The sequence below is a fragment of the Sciurus carolinensis genome, chromosome X (genome assembly GCF_902686445.1).
Source record: "Sciurus carolinensis chromosome X, mSciCar1.2, whole genome shotgun sequence".
NCBI classification, from domain to species: Eukaryota; Metazoa; Chordata; class Mammalia; order Rodentia; family Sciuridae; genus Sciurus; species Sciurus carolinensis.
In genome coordinates this window covers 113,531,111-113,548,616 of record NC_062232.1, presented here as the reverse complement: position 1 = coordinate 113,548,616, position 17,506 = coordinate 113,531,111, and the positions used below count along the sequence as shown (strand labels likewise).

Sequence of the window (17,506 nt, the reverse complement as noted above, 5' to 3'; positions counted from 1 at the left end):
TCCATTTGTCAAGACTAAAACTACACCATTAAACAATACCTGCCTGTTCCTCCCTCCTGCCAGCCCTGGCAATCACCAACCTACTTTCTGTCTCTATGAATTTGACCACTCTAGCTACCTGCAGTACCAATTTTAAGAGTAGTCCAGTATGGCAAAGACCCTTAAAATTATAGTTTATGATATCACTCAACAATGCTTACATTTTTTCAGGAATGATGTTTCTACTTTGTAATGTGATATGTTAGCTAGAAATGAAAATACTTTTATTGTTCATGCTTTCTGAAAAATATTTAAATACCATAGAAATACACAAAGTAGAAGTAAATTCTTCCTCTAATTGTAATAATGAATTGCTATATATCTTTCTTTTTTTCTGGTGGGGGGTGGGTACCAGGGATTGGACTCTGGGGCACTCGACCACTGAGCCACATCCCCAGCCCTATTTTGTATTTTATTTAGAGACAGGGTCTCACTGAGTTGCTTAGTGCCTTGATTTTGCTGAGGCTGCCTTTGGACTCATGATTCTCCTGCCTCAGCCTCCCAAGCAGCTGTGATTACAGGTGTGCACCATCATGCCCAGCTCATATTTTTCTTGATATCTATAAATACATATAAGATCCTGAACCCTGGGTCTAGTTACTATCTACTTACTAGGGACAAAGATTAGTGAGGCTGCTGAGGATGGGAAAGTGGAGAGATGGAAGGAACTTGGGTCTCTGATGACATCACTGGATCACTGAATTAACCAACCCTGGAACCTCCATTCTTAGGGACAGCTTATTATTTGATAGCATAAATATTCCTTAAGTCTCTCCTAATTGTATTTTTTTTTTTTTTGTGGTGCTGGGGATTGAACCCAGGGCCTTGTGCTTGTAAGGCAAGCACTCTACCAACTGAGCTATATCCCCAGCCCTTCCTAATTGTATTTTTAAAAAATATTTTTAGGGAGGGGGGCAAGAATGGAGGAAGGAAGGACGGTATAGAGGGAAAAGAGGGGTGGGAGGGGTGGGGGGGAAGGGAAAAAATAACAGAATGAAAAACAACATTACCCTATGTAAATTTATGATTACACAAATGGTATGCTTTGACTCCATGTACAGAGAAACAACATGTATCCCATTTGTTTACAATAAAAAAAATATTTTTAGTTGCAGATAAACACAATACTTTTATTTTATTTATTTATTTTTATGTGGTGCTGAGGATGGAACCCAGTGCCTCACACGTGCTAGGCAAGGGCTCTACAACTGAGCCACAACCCCAGCCCTTCTAATTGTATTTTGTTGCTTCTGCTGAAAGAATTCTAATTAATCATGTCATTCTCCTAGATAATTCAGCACTTCTATAATAAAGGCAAGTATATATGGACATAAGTCCTATAACAATGATGATGGGATATTTTGACACAATAAAGGCATATGTATAAGTTTAACCAATAAGCCCTGGATGTTCCTATCATCAAATGAGTAAAAATCAATTCGATTCTGCCACACATGATGTGTTATATAAAATGGCCTATTTTAAATATGTACTGTACTAAACTGAACTGTAAGCAAATTAAGAGGCTAAAATTCCTAAGAAATATTATGCATTTAAAAATTTCAGGTACATGCTGGGCATGGTGGCACACTCCTGTAATCCCAGCAACTTGGGAGGCTGAGGCAGGAGTTCAAATCCAGCCTCAGCAACTTAGCAAGGCCCTAAGCAACTCAGTGAGACCCTGTCTCTAAATAAAATACAAAATAGGGCTGGGGATGTGGCTCAGTGGTCAGGTGCCCCTGAGTTCAATCCCCGGTACAAACAAACAAACAAACAAACAAATGATGAAAATGTCCGATTTTAAGCTTAAGAAGTAATTTTTTTGGAGGGGTACTAGGGAATGAACCCAGAGGCACTTTACCACTGAGCCACACTTCCAGTCCTTCTTAATTTTTTATTTTGAGACAGGGTCTCACTAAGTTCCTGAGGCTGATCTCAAACTTACAATTCTCCTGCCTCAGTCCCCAAGTCACTGGGATTACAGGCATGCACCCATTGTGCCCGGCAGACAGTAACATTCTAAAATAAATTTCAAGGTGTAACGTTTCATGAGAATGCATCCTACAGATTCACATAGAAATTCATATTATAAGAGAAATTTATGAGCAACGGTATGCCAACAAGTTAATCTACATAAAATGGACAAATGCCTACAAACACACAAATTACCAAAATGATTCAAGAAGAAATAGAAAATCTCAACAGACTTATAACAAGAGATAGAATCTGTCGTCAAAAACCTTCCAACAAGGACATTTCCAGGACTAGATGGTTTCATGGATGAACTCTATGAAACACTTAAAAGAAGAATTAAAACCAATCCTATTCAAATTCTTCCAAAATTAGAGGAGAGGCTGGGGTGTAGCTCAGTGGTGGAGCACAGTTTAGCATATGCTAGGCCCTGGGTTCCATTCTCAGAACTACAGGGGAAAAAAAAAGCTAGCACTTCCTAATGCATTCTGAAAGCCAGCATTTCCCAGATGCCAAAGCCAGCAAAGACACCACCAGGAAACTACAGACCAATATCCCTTCTAAATAAAGATGCAAACGAACATACCCCAGGAACTCAAGGGTGGTTTAACTTACGAAAATCAAAGTGCTGCGTTATATTAATAGAACAAAGGGGGAAAACATGGTCATCTCGAAAGTACAGAGAAAACACTCACGACAATTCCATGCCTTTCTGTTTTCCGTATTAGGGATCGAACCCAAGGGTGCTTTAGTACTGAGCTACACCCCAGCCCTTTTTATTTTTTGATTTTGAGATGAAGTCTCCTTAAATTTCTGGGACTGGCCTTGAATTTGTGATCCTTCTGCTTCAACTTCCCAGAGTTCCTGGGATTACAGGCTTGCAACACCCATCACCCAATGCTCAATGCTCTTGCATGATAAAAACCCTCATGGGTAAGAGTAGAAGGAAACTTCCTCAACATGATAAAGGGTAACCCCACTGTCAACATTACAATGAATGGTGAAACTCTGAAAGCTTCCCTTCCCCCCAACTAGGAACAAAACAAGGATGTGCACTTCCTGAAACTAAAGAGAGCTGATAGTTGAACAACCCTGTGAATGCACTGAAATGTACACTTTATTTATTTATTTATCAGTACTGGGGATTGAACCCAGTGGCACTCTAGCACTGAACTACATCCCCATCTCTTTTTATTTTGAGACAGGGTCTTATTAAATTGTTGAGGCCAGCCTCAAACTTGCTATCCTCCTGCCTCAGCCTCCAGAGTAGCTGGAATACAGGGCAGCATCACCTCACCTGACAAAACTGTGCATTTTAAAACAGTCAATTAAATGTTAGCTGAATTTTACCTCAATACAATTTCCATATAATGAAGCATTCATTCACCTTGGCTTACTGATCACAAGTATGTTTCATATGTTTAATTAGAAAATATTACAATTTAAAGATTTGCCTTATAACACTTATGAATAGGAAATTTTATTTACAATTCAAGATAAGCGTGAGATGAAAGTCAAATTAAAAGTCTGAAAACTACTTTTAAGAGAGCAAATAAATTTTCCTATCAAAGTTAGTATATTCTTCAAAACCTGGAAGATAGATGACCTTATACATAAAAACACATCTTAATGTTAAATCCTTGTGGAATTCAAAAGTTAATTCTGCTTCAAATGCAGCAAAACCTATATTCAATGTACTTGTTTTTCCTTGGTTAGTGTTTGAGAGCACTGTTTCTCAAGAAGGAACTTGTTGGAAATGCAAAATCTCAGGCTCTGCCCCAGACCCACTGAACCAGAAACTATGGGGTGAGAACTTGCCAACCATCTTAACAAACCCCCAGGAGCTCACTCAAGTCTGAGTACCACTGGTTAAGACTTGGACAAGGAGTCTGCTTATAGGCATTTTCTTACCAGGCCATGCCGGCTTATAAATGTTGTGCTGTTTCTTTTCACTGTTAATGTGTCAGCTTGGAATACCTGTGAATTATCACTAAGGAGAAAAAGAAAAAACACTTGTCATATAAAATTTATTACAATTTTTTTAAAACAGTGCTGGAAATGGAACTCAGGGCCTTGTCCATTCTAGGCAAGCACTTGACCACTGAGTTACATCCTCAAGTCCACACATTTTCCCCCCCACACATTTTTTTATAGAAATAACTTTTTTTTTTTTGTGGTGCTGGGGATTGAACCCAGGGCCTTATGGTTGCGAGGCAAGCACTCTACCAACTGAGCCATACCCCCAGCCCTTAAAGAAATAACATTTCTAATACTTAAATAGCAATGCCATTAACTATAAATGGCATCTTGGTGGAGACAACTGTGCAGACACAAACATATACACAGTCTTAGTCCGTTAAGCCTAAACAAGTCACCATGAAAGGCAAGGAATCCTCAAGCATGCCACTTTACCTCTAATGCTACTGAGAATAAGTATAATAAGAATAATTGTGATCTTGGAAATACATCATTTTTCAGTGTAAACCTGTAATTCATTTAAATTTGTGATTGGAGTTGGGCACAGTGGTGCACACCTATAATTCCAACAGCTCAGGAGGCTAAGGCAGGAGGATCTCAGATTCGAAGCCAGCCTCAGCAACTTAGCAAGGCTGTAAGCAACCTAGCGAGACCCTGTCTCAAAATAAAAAATAAAAAGGGCTGGAGATGTAACTCAATGGTTAAGTGCCCTTAAGTTCAATCCCCCATACCAAAATAAAATAAATTTATGATTGGAGCTACAATCCCTCTCAACTCCCAAATATTACATGAACAAGAGGGATAATTGATAGCAGGTGTCGATAGAACTGAGATCTTTCACAGATATGCTTTGTTTGACCTACAAGGTGCTAAACACATTTCTGAATTCATTGTGCAAGTTGAGAGATTTCATAAGAAAAAATCCAGATTCCAGATTTTTGCTTCTATTGAAAATTCGCAAGATTTTGCAACACTGGGCTACATTCCCATGTGGCAACAACGGATTGAAAGTGAGCAGTTGCTGCCCACTGAAAATGAAGGATGTGTCCTCAGCTTGGGCTGTAGCCCAACCAGGTGGCCTCAATTCTATTTGAGCTTATAATCCTGAAGAAGTCATTTTTTCCTTTATGTTTTCTTTTTACTGTGACTTTTTTTTTTTTTTTTTTTGGTATCAGGAATTGAACTCTGGGGTGCTCCACCACTGAGCCACATCCCCAGCCCTATTTTGTATTTTATTTAGAGACAGTGTCTCACTGAGTTGCACAGCACCTCACTTTTGCTGAGGCTGGATTTGAACTCTCCATCCTCCTGCCTCAGCCTCCCAAAGCCACCATGTGCCACGGTTCCCCACTTACTATAACGTTTTATTTTGAAATAGTTTGACTCACAAGAAGTTGCAAAAAGAACACCAATTGTTCCCATGTACCTTTCATCCAGTGATAATAATAAATCATTTTTAACACTTTTTTTGTCTGCTTATATTATGGAAAGCTGGGTCCTTCTCCCCAATGCCAATCAAGCCAATTTAACAATGAGCTAGCAAAGGAGTATAGGAGACTCTTGTCCAGAGGCTGTGGGTCCACCCATCAGGGAGAACAGAGTTTCTAAAGGTTTTCAAGGCTGCATTCCAGGTGTGCCCCAAGGGGGGCCCCAGGTGCACCCTGAAAGTGTGGTGAAATTCACTTACTCATTAATTTGGGAGATAGGCACTTCCTAGATCTCCCAGTGACATGGCCTTCCTGTGGTTAAGTGTGTGCTCAAGGACAGATAACTAACTAGGTCTAGGATAGGAAAAGGTAATCTTGTTCCTGCCCCTAAGTCAAGAAAGGGGAAAGGGAGAAGAGGAAAAGAAAAACATGTCCCTTTTAAAATAAGCAGTGAGGGCTATATTCAAAAGGAAAAGTGGACCACGCTTACACTTTCATCAGGTACCAGTCTTCTGGGTTTTCCCTCTATGCTCTCTCTTACATCTATCTTATTCTTCTCAGGCTCCTCGTCAAAAACCAATTCAAAACCTTTTCCTTTTTCTATAGACTGCACAATAGTCTCAGTGGCCTCCTTACCTCTGTTCTTTCCTTACTCCAAAGTCTCCAAAAAAACACTACCAGGGGCAACTTCCTAAAGAACAGCTTGCTGTCTTACTACTTTCAGTGGCTTGCTTTATTGTCTGAAGAACTAAGTTTTGTTTTGGGGGATGGCCATACTGGGGAATTGAACTATGGGTGCTTTACCACTGAACTACATCCCCAGCCCTTTTTATTTTCTTTTTTTGAGACAGGGTCTCACTAAGTTGCTGAGACTGGCCTTGAATTTGTGATCCTACTGCCTCAGCCTCCCCAGTTGCTGGAATTATAGGCCACCGCTCCGACCTGAATTTAGTTTTTTAAAGCCCTCCACAATTTGGCACTTGAATTTTGCATTTCAGGAAGTAGTAAAATTTCAGTACGAAATCTAGGCACAAATACAGTGACTATCTTTCTCTTTTGCCAAGTAGGGCCCAGTGCCATGACCACAGTTCACAATAACCTAGTTTACATTTTTTGAATAACTGAAAAAGAGCTGGGAGGCTGCAAACTCAAAGTAATGATAAGAAAATGGAAATATTAATAACCTTGATTTGATAGTGTATATATGTATTGAAATATCAGGCTGGGCATCATAAATATGTATACTATGTGTTTTTGTTTTGGGTACCAGGGACTGAACTCAGGGGCACTCAACCACTGAGTCACATCCCCAGCCCTATTTTGTATTTTATTTAGAGACAGGGTCTTACTGAGTTGTTTAGTGCCTCACCATTGCTGAGGCTGGCTTTGAACTTGCAATCCTCCTGTATCAGCCTCCTGAAGCCACTGGGATTATAGGTGTGTGCCACCATGCCAGGGCTATGTGTTAATGGGAAATTTTTTAAAATGGGGGCTGGGGTTGTGGCTCAGTGATAGAGTGCCTGCCTAGCATGCATGAGGCCCTGAGTTTGATCCTCAGCACCACACATATACAAAAAAAGTAAAAAAAAAAAAAATTTTTTTTAAATATTTGAGATTCAAATGTAAACCACCCTGATTTTATCATTATGCATTGTATGCATATATTGAATGATCACACTGTTCTCCATAAATATGTACAATTAAATAACTAATTTTTTAAAATCTCATCATGGACCAACACTAATGTTTCGCTTATAAAAGCTTATATTGGTAATTATAAAAATGTAGGGAACTAATGATCTCAGAAGGCAGTGTAGGGTTTTAATAGGGAAGATAAATACTCGACAGATTCATATGTATGGTAGAGTAAAATAAGTGCTTAGGGAAGTAGATAAAGTGCTAAATGTTACGTAGCTGCTAATTGCCCAGGAAAGGACAATCAGCAGTTACATATTTAATTACATGGCACTTAACTTTTTTAAAAACATGGATGGGCAAAAAAACAAACAAAAAAAAACCCAGACCCTTCACTGGGGATCAGCATTGGTCAGATGAGCATTTGGAATCCAGGGCTAATGGGCAATGTTGACCACTCAGCTGTCTGGCTATTACAGACTTAGGCTTTCCTGCCTCCAAGCCTGTTGTGTATGTTTGAAATGCTGTCCCAGCCATCTGAATTCCTTTCTTCCAATTAAGGCCTATTTCAAATGCCACCTTCTCCCTGAACCTTTTCCTTATCCTTCATCCATTTTCTGCTTCAATTTTTCACTCCCTTCTTTGAATTCCTTTAGCACATTCTTTACCTCCCTAAGCACTTATTTTACCCTACCAAATATTTAAGTTCTTTCAGGATTTATCTGCCCTAGTAAATTGAAAGCTTATTGAGCTTGATTCAATGTTGTAGCATGGAATTTGCATAAAACAAGCAAGAACTCAATATTTTGGAATTGAGAGGATATATAATTTTTCCCTCCTTTCCCAGTCATTTTCCCTATGAGAACAGGAATAGGCAGTCAATTATATAAGGAAACTGAAGGGACACTAACAGGTTACCTATTTCCACTATATTTTGTGTGTTTGTGAAGGGAGCCTGCCTCTTCGGGCTGCCAATAGTATTCTCCCCTAAATTTGTAATCTGCCAATTTTATTTAATAAGACTATAACTGAAAGAAATAATTGAGGTAGCACACACTTCAATTAGTGTAAGTCATGTAAAATGAATTTACATAAAACACTATATGATTCCTAGAACTGAGTTAAAATCAATTTCTAACATGGAAAAAGTGAAGCTAATATAACAGGATGGTATTCAATGACCCACATCAAGTGATCAGTAACAGCTGTCTAAACAATAACAGAATTATGTCAATAATATTCTCATAGCCGTCATTTTTCTTTTCTTTTCTTTTTTCTCAGTATTAGGGATTAAACCCAGGGGTGCTCTACCACTGAACTACATCCACAGTCCTTTTTATTTTTTACTCTGAGACAGGGTCTTGCAAGACAAGGCTGGCCTTGAACTTGTAGACCTCCTGCCTCAGTCTCCTGAGTCATTGGTATTATAGGCATGCACCATCGCACAGGGCCAGCCATTATTTTTCGTGGCCACTACTCTTCTTCTGGCAAAAGTTCAATAAATCAGATAGTGGACAAACTTTTTCTTCAAAGGGACAGACAGTAAATATTTCAGGCTTTGTGGGCCATATCAATCTGTTGTAATTACTCAACTCTGCCAGTGTAGTGGGAAAGTAGCTGTGGACAATATACAGATGCACATGGTTAAGTTCCAATAACATTTTTCAAATATCAAGGGACAGGCTAGATTTGTCCCTTGGGCAACAGTCTGCCTTTCAATTGAGGCAGCAATAATTTAAAAGCAGGATCAAACTGGAGATTTTTAAAGGGGGAAGTTGCTGGCAAGAATCCAAGACACTTTTGTTTGGTTTGGTTTTGGTTTTTGTTTTTGTTTCTGCAGTGCCGGGGCTAAACCCAGGGCCTCATACAAGCTAGGCAAGCACTGTACCACTAAACTACACCCCAGCCTGACCTCTAATTTTTTTTTTTTCTACTAGGGATTGAATCCAGGGGCACTCAAGCACTGAGCCACATTCCCAGTCCATTTTCTTTGTAGTTTTATTTAGAGACAGAGTTTCACTGAGGTAGTTAGGGCCTTGCTAAATTGCTGAGGCTGGCTTTGAACTCACAGTCCTCCTGTCTCAGACTCCAGAGCTGCTGGGATTACTGGAGTGTACCACTGTGCCCGGCCTGACCTCTAATTATTTTAAAAAGGGTCAGAGAAAAAAAAAAGGAAAAAAAACCCAACATCTTTAAATATAGTTATTGACACCAGTAATAAAATCACCAACTAAAGAGAATATAGAACCACAAGGTTCAAAACTTTTGATACTGGTGTACTTTTATTAATACAAGATGTTCACAAAACAGTGCAGGAGCTGTACTATGTTAAATAACTGACATTTAAGGAATTAAATTCTGCAAATTCTGGTGAGAGAGAGAGAGAGAGAGAGAGAGAGAGAGAGAGAGAGAGAGAATCTTTATGTACTGGAAACACCAAGCACAATCAGAAAATTACTTCAAAGAGGTACAACAGTATTTAGCAAGCTGTGAACCAAATGCTTTACTGCCAGGTATAGTTTAGAAAGGGTAAGACACCAAGTATTAGAGACCCAAGTAAGGGAATGAGAAGAGCGAGCTGTGTACATACTGCAATTGCAAAGAAGTGAAAATGAATTCAACTCAGGCTCAGTGTAATCCTGCTCTAAATTGTTCTTCAGAATAATTTCTCTAACCACAGCCTAAGCTTGCAAAAACATCACAAAACATGTGCTCAAATCACTTGGGCAAGTTCCTGACATCAGGCATGTCATACATCATTCCTGTAACTTCTGAGTCACTGGAGCTGATCCACTCTACAGTTTCTATATCTTTAACTCCCACTAGATAAATACACAATTTACACTCACCTTTCTGTACAAATTTTACTCCATGAATCATGATCTTAAGCTGGAGAAATGAACTCTGTAACTGTGCTCTAGTGATTTTTAAAAGTGTCAATCCTTTGCACAATAAAGTAGGAAGGGATAACTAAGGTCATTTTTTTTTTTTTTTTTTGCGATGACTAGGGATTGAACCCAGGGCCTTGTGCATGCTAAGCAAGCACTCTACCAACTGAGCTATATCCCCAGCCCTATAACTGAGATCTTTATTAGATCCAGGACTCTGTGGATTAGGCAAAGGGGTGGAGTCTGTTCCCTCCCTGGAATGTTTCCTGCATTAAACTAGATCCACATGTTCCTTCAAGCACATGTCCTTCATTATTATTTGCAAACTGCTTCTTTTCATAAAGTTTTCCAATAAAACCAACATTCTCAGGCTGGGGTGTAGCTCAGGAGTAAAGTACTTGCCTAGCATGTGCAAGGCCCTGGGTTCATCCTCAGCATCCCACAAAAAGGGGCAGGGACCCAATACTCTTCTTTCTTACTGCTCTACTCTACTAGCAGGGTGGGTCCCATAACGATTCCTTTAGTCCTGCAATAGGACTAGAGCAAAATCTTGAGTTAATAAAAAGTTACTGTTCTTCATACAACATGCAGAGCCACCACCTTTATTTTTCTCTAGATTTTTTTTTTTAAAAAAGGTAATTTTTAGGGCTGGGGAGATAGCTCAGCTGGTAGAGTGCTTACCTTGCAAGCACAAGGCCCTGAGTTCGATCCCCAGCACCGCAAAAAAAAAAAAAAAAAGGTAATTTTTCTTTTTTTTTTTTTTTTTTTGTACTTGGGATTGAACCCAGGGACACTTAACCACTGAGCCACACCCCCAGCCTTTTTTATATTTTATTTACAGACAGGGCCTCACTACGTTGCTGAGGCTGGCTTTGAACTCACAATCCCCCCGCCTCAGACTCCCAAACTGCTGGGATTACAGGCCAGCACCAGGCTGGTAATGTATTATTTTTTGGCCAATCTTAGCTTCATTTTGTGACTATATGTTATTCCCTGCCTCAAATTACCAAAAAGCTGAATTTCTTTAGAGCTAATAATCTTAGACATTAATTAGTAGTGCACAAAACATTAGTTTAGGAGCCCAGAGATACAGGTTCCTAGTACTGGCTCTGTCACTATGTCATTTTGAAGATATGTGGGTCTCACATGTTCAACAAGGAGGGCTGATCTGGTGTCTATAGTCTATGCTATATGTATTACAACTATCAACTGGCATGATGCCATAAAAGGTGGGGAGCAGCTGGGCATGGTGGTATATGGCTGTAATCCCAGCAATTCAGGAGGCTGAGGCACAAGGATTGCAAGTTCAATGCCAGCTTCAATAACTTAGTGAAGCTCGTGTTGGAGAGCCCTCACCTAGCATGCGGAAGGACCACGGTTCGAATCCCCGGTGCCTCAGAGGAAAAAAAAAATAACTTAGTGAGACCCTGTCTCAAAATAAAAAATAAAAAGGGCTGGGGATATAGCTCAGAGGTAGAGTGCCCCTGGGTTTAATCCCTAGTACCAGGGCTTGGGGGTGAGCAGCAAAGTTAATATAACATATAGTGAATGTACTTTTCAGACTTACAGTATCTAGAAAATCTTATGATACTGGGATTACCAGGATGTGAGATCTAAGATATCTCTCTCTCTCTCTCTCTCTCTCTCTCTCTCTCTCTCTCTCTTTCAGTGTTGAGTATAGAACCCAGGGCCTCACATATGCTAGGCAAATGCTGTACCACTGAGGTATGTCCCCACTCCCAAAATCTCATTTAAAAACCTATTTCAGAATTAATAAACTTTAGTAATGCCAGACCTTCAGACATGTGCAAGAAATAGTCAACCATTTTTGAATGCAGTGTTTCTAATTCTTTTTTTCATTATTTGGCCTCTAAGGAGCCTTTTTAGGTATTTTTTCCCCTAATAACTCCCATTCCACCAAATTTTCACAGCACAGATGTATATCTGTGTTTTGTACATAAAATAATAGAACTTTTTCACACACACCCCCTCCCAAGAACCGTCTTCCTTGGGGGAATATTACCCATTGAAAATGTGTAATTTAGGAGATTGAACTTCTATAGTACCTAAACTTTCTGTTCAAATAAAAACTAGTTATAAGAAAGGTCCAAGTTTATTTGCTTGAGAACCATTTTCATCTTGAGTGTGCCAGAGGGGAAGGTCAGAGGTGACAGAACAATTGAGAATGAGAAAAACTGGTTGTGACAGGAGATCTGGAAGCAGGGAGGGATTGGAGAGGGTGTTGTTTCTTCAAAGGAGTGGGTAAGAGATGGGCTGAAATTGGAAAAAAGTGGTGCTCCACACTGATTGGTTGCTGCTTTCAGGTCCTGGTGGACTGTCCGGAGAGGTTGTTCAGGTTTAGATGTGCGTCAACCTCAGGCTGCGGTGGCGTGTGTTCTTCCTCAGGTCAGCCTATTCCACACCCGCCCCCACTCCACCAGGCTGAGGGTGGGATCCCCAGACACCAGGGACAAGGGGGATACCTGCAAAACCTCCATGCATACGAAGAAGGGAATGCTAGAGGAAGTCACTTTCGTCCAACACCTCCCCAATGCTCGCTTGCCTCCTCCAGTGTCAACCCTGCTCACCCAAATCCATTGATCACAGGGGCGCTGTTGGGTCTTAGGGCGTTGCCATCTGTGGCGGTGGAATTCGGCGGCAGCTCCAAGTCTACTTCCATTTTCTCCTGTGCCACATCCGTGTCAAGGTTGAAACCACTGCTTAGTTCAAAGTTCTCAAGGCTTTCTGGCTCCCGTTCACATAAGGACAAATCATCTATTTGGGTAGATAACGGAAGGAGGGAGGCAAAAGGGAAAAAAGGAAGGAGAAAGGTCTTAGACAAATAGGAATGTTCACCTTTGTAGTCCAAAGATCATGAACACCAGTGGGCACAAAGTTTGGCAGGACTGGTTCCAAACGTCCTTACCCCAATCATGCTCTGGGCCCCTATGGCAGAAAAGGTCCCCCACCTCCAAGTCTATAATACAAACGAGGCACTTATCTCGGTCACCGCCGCGATCCCTTCTCCTTTATCTTTCTAAACCGCGACAAGCCCCGCTAAGCCTTTGGGACCAAAACAAAAACTGCAATTTGCCGCCTTCCAGAATCGGTTGAGTTCCGCCCCTTCCCGCATGCGCTCTGTGTCTGAACAGATGACGCTTGCTTACTACGCAGGCAATGAACGTCACTTCAGGCGCCATTGTCAACCTTAACAGGAGCGCACGCGCAATCAAGGAACCGCCTTTTTTTCCCCGTGCCGCGCTCCCACGTCTCTTTCCCTGCTGATGTTTGGCAGTGGGTGTTCCTCTGTTACTATGGTAATCTCAGCGTGATTTCCCATTACTTAGGAAACATATTTGGTAGGAGAGATTTGTATGGGAGCGCCTTCCAATCTGCCCGGTGTCTAATGCTCAGTTTTCTCAGTTTTGGCTTAGAGTATCTCCGTATGACTGAGACCAACAAGCTTCTTAACCTCCCATGATAGATGCTTTCTGTCACGTGGCAGCAGACACACTACACCTTTGGAGTCTTAAAAAAGCTAAAGTTTGAAAAGAAAAACAACTAAGTGTGTAGGGTCTCAGTAAAACGATTACCTAATTGAATCTATTGTGCAGATTGGTTCTGCAGTCGTGCAGAATCAAGTTTTTATTGTGGTTTCCTTTTTACCATAATTGTAACGTGTGTATTTTCATGTGGGATAAATTCTACCTTCCCATAACTAGTCATCAAAGAAAAAGTCCTCAACTAATTTAAAAGATTTGAGTTAAAGCAGGAAAGCTTATTTTCCTAAAACATATCTCTGAATCCATCTAAATCAGTCTTTCCATTTCAGGTAGTATTGGACCTATACATATTCTAACAATACTTCCATGGCTCATAACTTCTAAAAAATACTGCTTTTGAATTTTAACACCAGTTAATGAGTCACATTGAGTACTGAAATCTTAACTCCATACTAATATTATAAAACCACACATTTTAGGAATCATATAGAGTTGTGGCAGAGAAGGTAAAATGAACCCAAGGAAATGACAGTTATTAATTAGTCCTAATATTGATGTAGCACTTTTCACATTACCAAATGTTTTTATATACATATATCAATTGGTTCAATCATCAACCCTGCTCAGGTAATCAGTAGTGAACCTAAAGTAATGCCATTGTCTTGAGATAGTTCATGACAAGTTGTGACAAGTAAAATGATAATCACTTATTCTTCATTCATTCTGGAAATGGAATAAAAAATGTTTCATCATATTAGGCAGAATTAGATTACCTAAATCCTAGACATGAGGATGATTCGGGCTTTCCATCCCTGATGTAAGAAGACAGGTTAATAATAGCTACCATTTATTGGGCACTTATGTGTCTGATGCTGTCCTAATCATGTTAAATATGTGATCATACTTAATAATTCTGTGAGGTAGGCACCATCACAATGCCCATTCTTCAAAGGAGGAAACCAAAGCCCAAAGGGGTTACTTGAATAACATCTAAATGACAAAGCCAAGATTCCTCTGCCCTTCTGTCTAACTAAAAAGACAGATGAGGCACCCCTGAATATTTCTGTACTCCTGTAATCACTCGTAAGCACTTCATAAATATTTATTAAATTAGTTTATGGATAAATACAGGTTTAAATAACCTGTCATTGATAGCCATCTTATAAATCAGATAAACTATTTCTATTTTACAGGTCATAAAATTCCAAAGAGATGATGGCATCATTAGGTAGCAGTAGAGTCCAGACTACTATCAAGATAAGAAAGCCACCGTTAAAATTCCTAGGGTACCTGGAAAATTTACAAAAGATGGTGGCTAAAACTGAGTAAATTCAGAGTGATGGCAAAAGGTAGTGGTTAAAGAGAAACAGAAAGTCGAAACCAAACTGTCTGAAAAACAGAAAAAAAGTATGGAGTATGTTGTGAACAAGTGGTTCTTACCTCCATTCTTCTGTTCATTTTACTCTTCACAGTTTGTTAATAAGATTTAATGAATATATTTTGAGAGGCAACATTTCATATGCCTAAGCATTACAGATATCTAATTTATAAAAATCTAATTACAATCCCTTCCTTTCGGCGGGAACCGCCATCTTCCAGTAACTCGCCAAAAATGACGAACACAAGGGAAAGAGGAGAGGAACCCGATATAAGTTCTCTAGGCCTTTTAGAAAACATGGAGTTGTTCCTTTGGCCACATATACGTAAATCTACAAGAAAGGTGATATTGTAGACATTAAGGGCATGGGTACCATTTAAAAAGGAACGCCCCATAAATGTTATCATGGCAAAACTGGGAGAGTCTACAGTGTTACCCAGCAAGCTGTTGGCATTGTTGTGAATAAGCAAGTGAAGGGCAAGATTCTTGCCAAGAGAATTAACGTGCCTATTTGAGCATATTAAGCACTCCAAGAGCCGAGACAGCTTCCTGAAACGTGTGAAGGAAAATGATCAGAAAAAGAAGGAAGCCAAAGAGAAAGTTACCTGGGTTCAGCTGAAACGCCAGCCTGCTCCAACCAGAGAAGTACATTTTGTGAGAACAAATGGAAAGGAGCCTGAGTTGCTGGAACCTATTCCCTATGAATTCATGGCATAATAAATGTAAAATAAAAGCCTGTGAACTTAAAAAAAAATCTAACTACAATTACACAAAGGGAATAGGTATAATAAAATGACAAAGAGCAATTAATGGACTAAGTGTCTCTGATTATAGTGCAGCTAGCTACATGTCAGGAACCCAAAAATCTGTGAAGATGTAGACAGGACTCGTATAGCACATTCACAGGTTGTAATATCAAAAGGAACAAGTACCGGGCTGGGAAAATAGCTCAGCTGGTAGAGTGGTTGCCTCGCAAGCACAAGGCCCTGAGTTCAATCCCCAGTATGGCAAAAAAAAAAAAAAAAGAACAAGTACTACAGAACCAGAAAGAATTCTGTACATTAAAATGGAAAACACATTATTTAAAGGAGTTATTTGTACTTCTCCCCATTTCTACCTAAACACATCACTATAACCAACCTGGCTGTATTTCATGATCTGCTCTTCCTGTTCCATAGCAATAGTCCATGTCCTCGGACCCCTGGTTTGCTTAGATCTATACCTTAAAACTTATGCTACTCCTCTTTTTGTATGTCCCAGTCTGCTGCCACCTGCCCAATGCCTCTTACCTATAAAGATGTCACAAACATGTCATAATCAGCTCTATTTTACCAGTTGTCATAGCAACTTTAAAGTTACATTTCAATCTGTAGTTACCACAAGAGAAATTGAAATACAAGTTGTATCCCAGGTCACGGAAAAACACCCCAAACCTCCCAAAGGATTTATTCAAAAGGCGAAATAAACTAAATAGGCAACAATGGTGTGAATCAAACCTGTAAATGATGGCCTAAGTAGCATCCTTCATCATGTATGTTCTTGAACTTCCCCTTCACTAGGCAGCTCCTGATAGTTTGGGATTCAACTAAATTATCTGACTTTAAGGAGTTAGGGATTGTATATGGTCAACAAATGATTCTTTGCTAGCTATTGTGAACAAAAGAATCTATTATAATTTTTTGAGCAAAGGGTTTGGGCATTGCTGAGACCTTGTGATTTTAAAGAGCTGCATTAATTGCTGAAAAACATAGGTTGCTGTTTCTAATATACCCGACAGATTAAAGGAGATTTAAAGAAAACTATCCAAAAGTGCTTTAAAGGACTGGGGTTGTGACTCAGTGGTAGAGAGCTTGTGAGACACTGGGTTCAATTCTCAGCACCACATAGAAAAATAAAGATATTGTGTCCATCTACAACTAAAAATATTTTTTAAAGTGCTTTAAAAGTACAAGAAGTAAAATTAAGACTCAATAAATGGATAGATTCAAACTTCAAATCTTCTCCCCAAAGGAAACAATCAACAGCGTCAAGAGAGCCTACAGAATGGGAGAAAATCTTTACCACTTGTACCTCAGAGAGAGTGCTAATCTCCAGGGCATATAAAGAACTCAAAAAACAATACCAAAAAAAAAAAAAAACCCAATCAATAAATGGGCTAAGGAACTGAACAGACACTTCACAGAAGAAAAAATACAATTGATAACAAACATATGAAAAAAATGTTCGTCTCTAGCAATTAGAGAAATGCAAATCAAAACAACTCTAAGATTTCATTTCACACCAGACAAAATGGCAATTATCAAGAGTGGATGATGATATATAATAGGGGTGGGGGGTTGGGAGTGAGAGAAGAATGAAGGAACTTTAAATTACTGTAGAGGGAAATAAGAGGGAGGAGGGGGTGAGGGTATGAATAATGGTGGAGTGAGACAGACATCATTCCCCTATGTACATGTATGATTACATGACTGGTATGAATCTGCATTGTGCACAACCATAGAAACGAAAAGTTGTACCCCATTTGTGTACAATGAATCAAAATGCAGTCTGTAAAAATAAAAAAATAATAAAAATATAAAAATTAAAAAAAAAAATACAAGTAGTAGCCTGGCATGGTGACACACACCTGTAATCCCCAGTGGCTCAGGAGGCTGAGACAGGAGGATCCAGGTTCAAAGCCAGGCTCAG

General features: G+C 39.6%; 1 protein-coding gene, 1 non-coding gene and 1 pseudogene across 5 annotated transcripts in view; 1 reads left to right on the top strand and 2 right to left on the bottom strand.

Moving 5' to 3' along the window:
• Window positions 1-13,061, bottom strand: part of LOC124972303 (P2R1A-PPP2R2A-interacting phosphatase regulator 1-like) — a 114,136-nt gene extending 101,075 nt beyond the window's left edge. For 3 of the 4 annotated variants that reach the window (XM_047536578.1, XM_047536579.1, XM_047536577.1), the window contains exons 1-3: window positions 12,864-13,061; window positions 12,526-12,712; window positions 3,922-4,000 (exon numbers count right to left, since the gene is read on the bottom strand). In XM_047536578.1, the coding sequence (XP_047392534.1) occupies window positions 3,922-4,000; window positions 12,526-12,617 (171 nt within the window). In that variant the 5' untranslated portion in view covers window positions 12,618-12,712; window positions 12,864-13,061. The remainder of the gene's footprint in view (window positions 1-3,921; window positions 4,001-12,525; window positions 12,713-12,863) is intronic. The other variant, XM_047536580.1, reaches the window with a different exon arrangement.
• Window positions 836-909, bottom strand: Trnav-uac (transfer RNA valine (anticodon UAC)). The gene has a single exon. It is a non-coding gene; the product is annotated as a tRNA-Val (tRNA).
• On the top strand, window positions 12,812-15,535 carry LOC124971661 (60S ribosomal protein L21-like; annotated as a pseudogene).
• The last annotated feature ends 1,971 nt before the right edge of the window (window positions 15,536-17,506 follow it).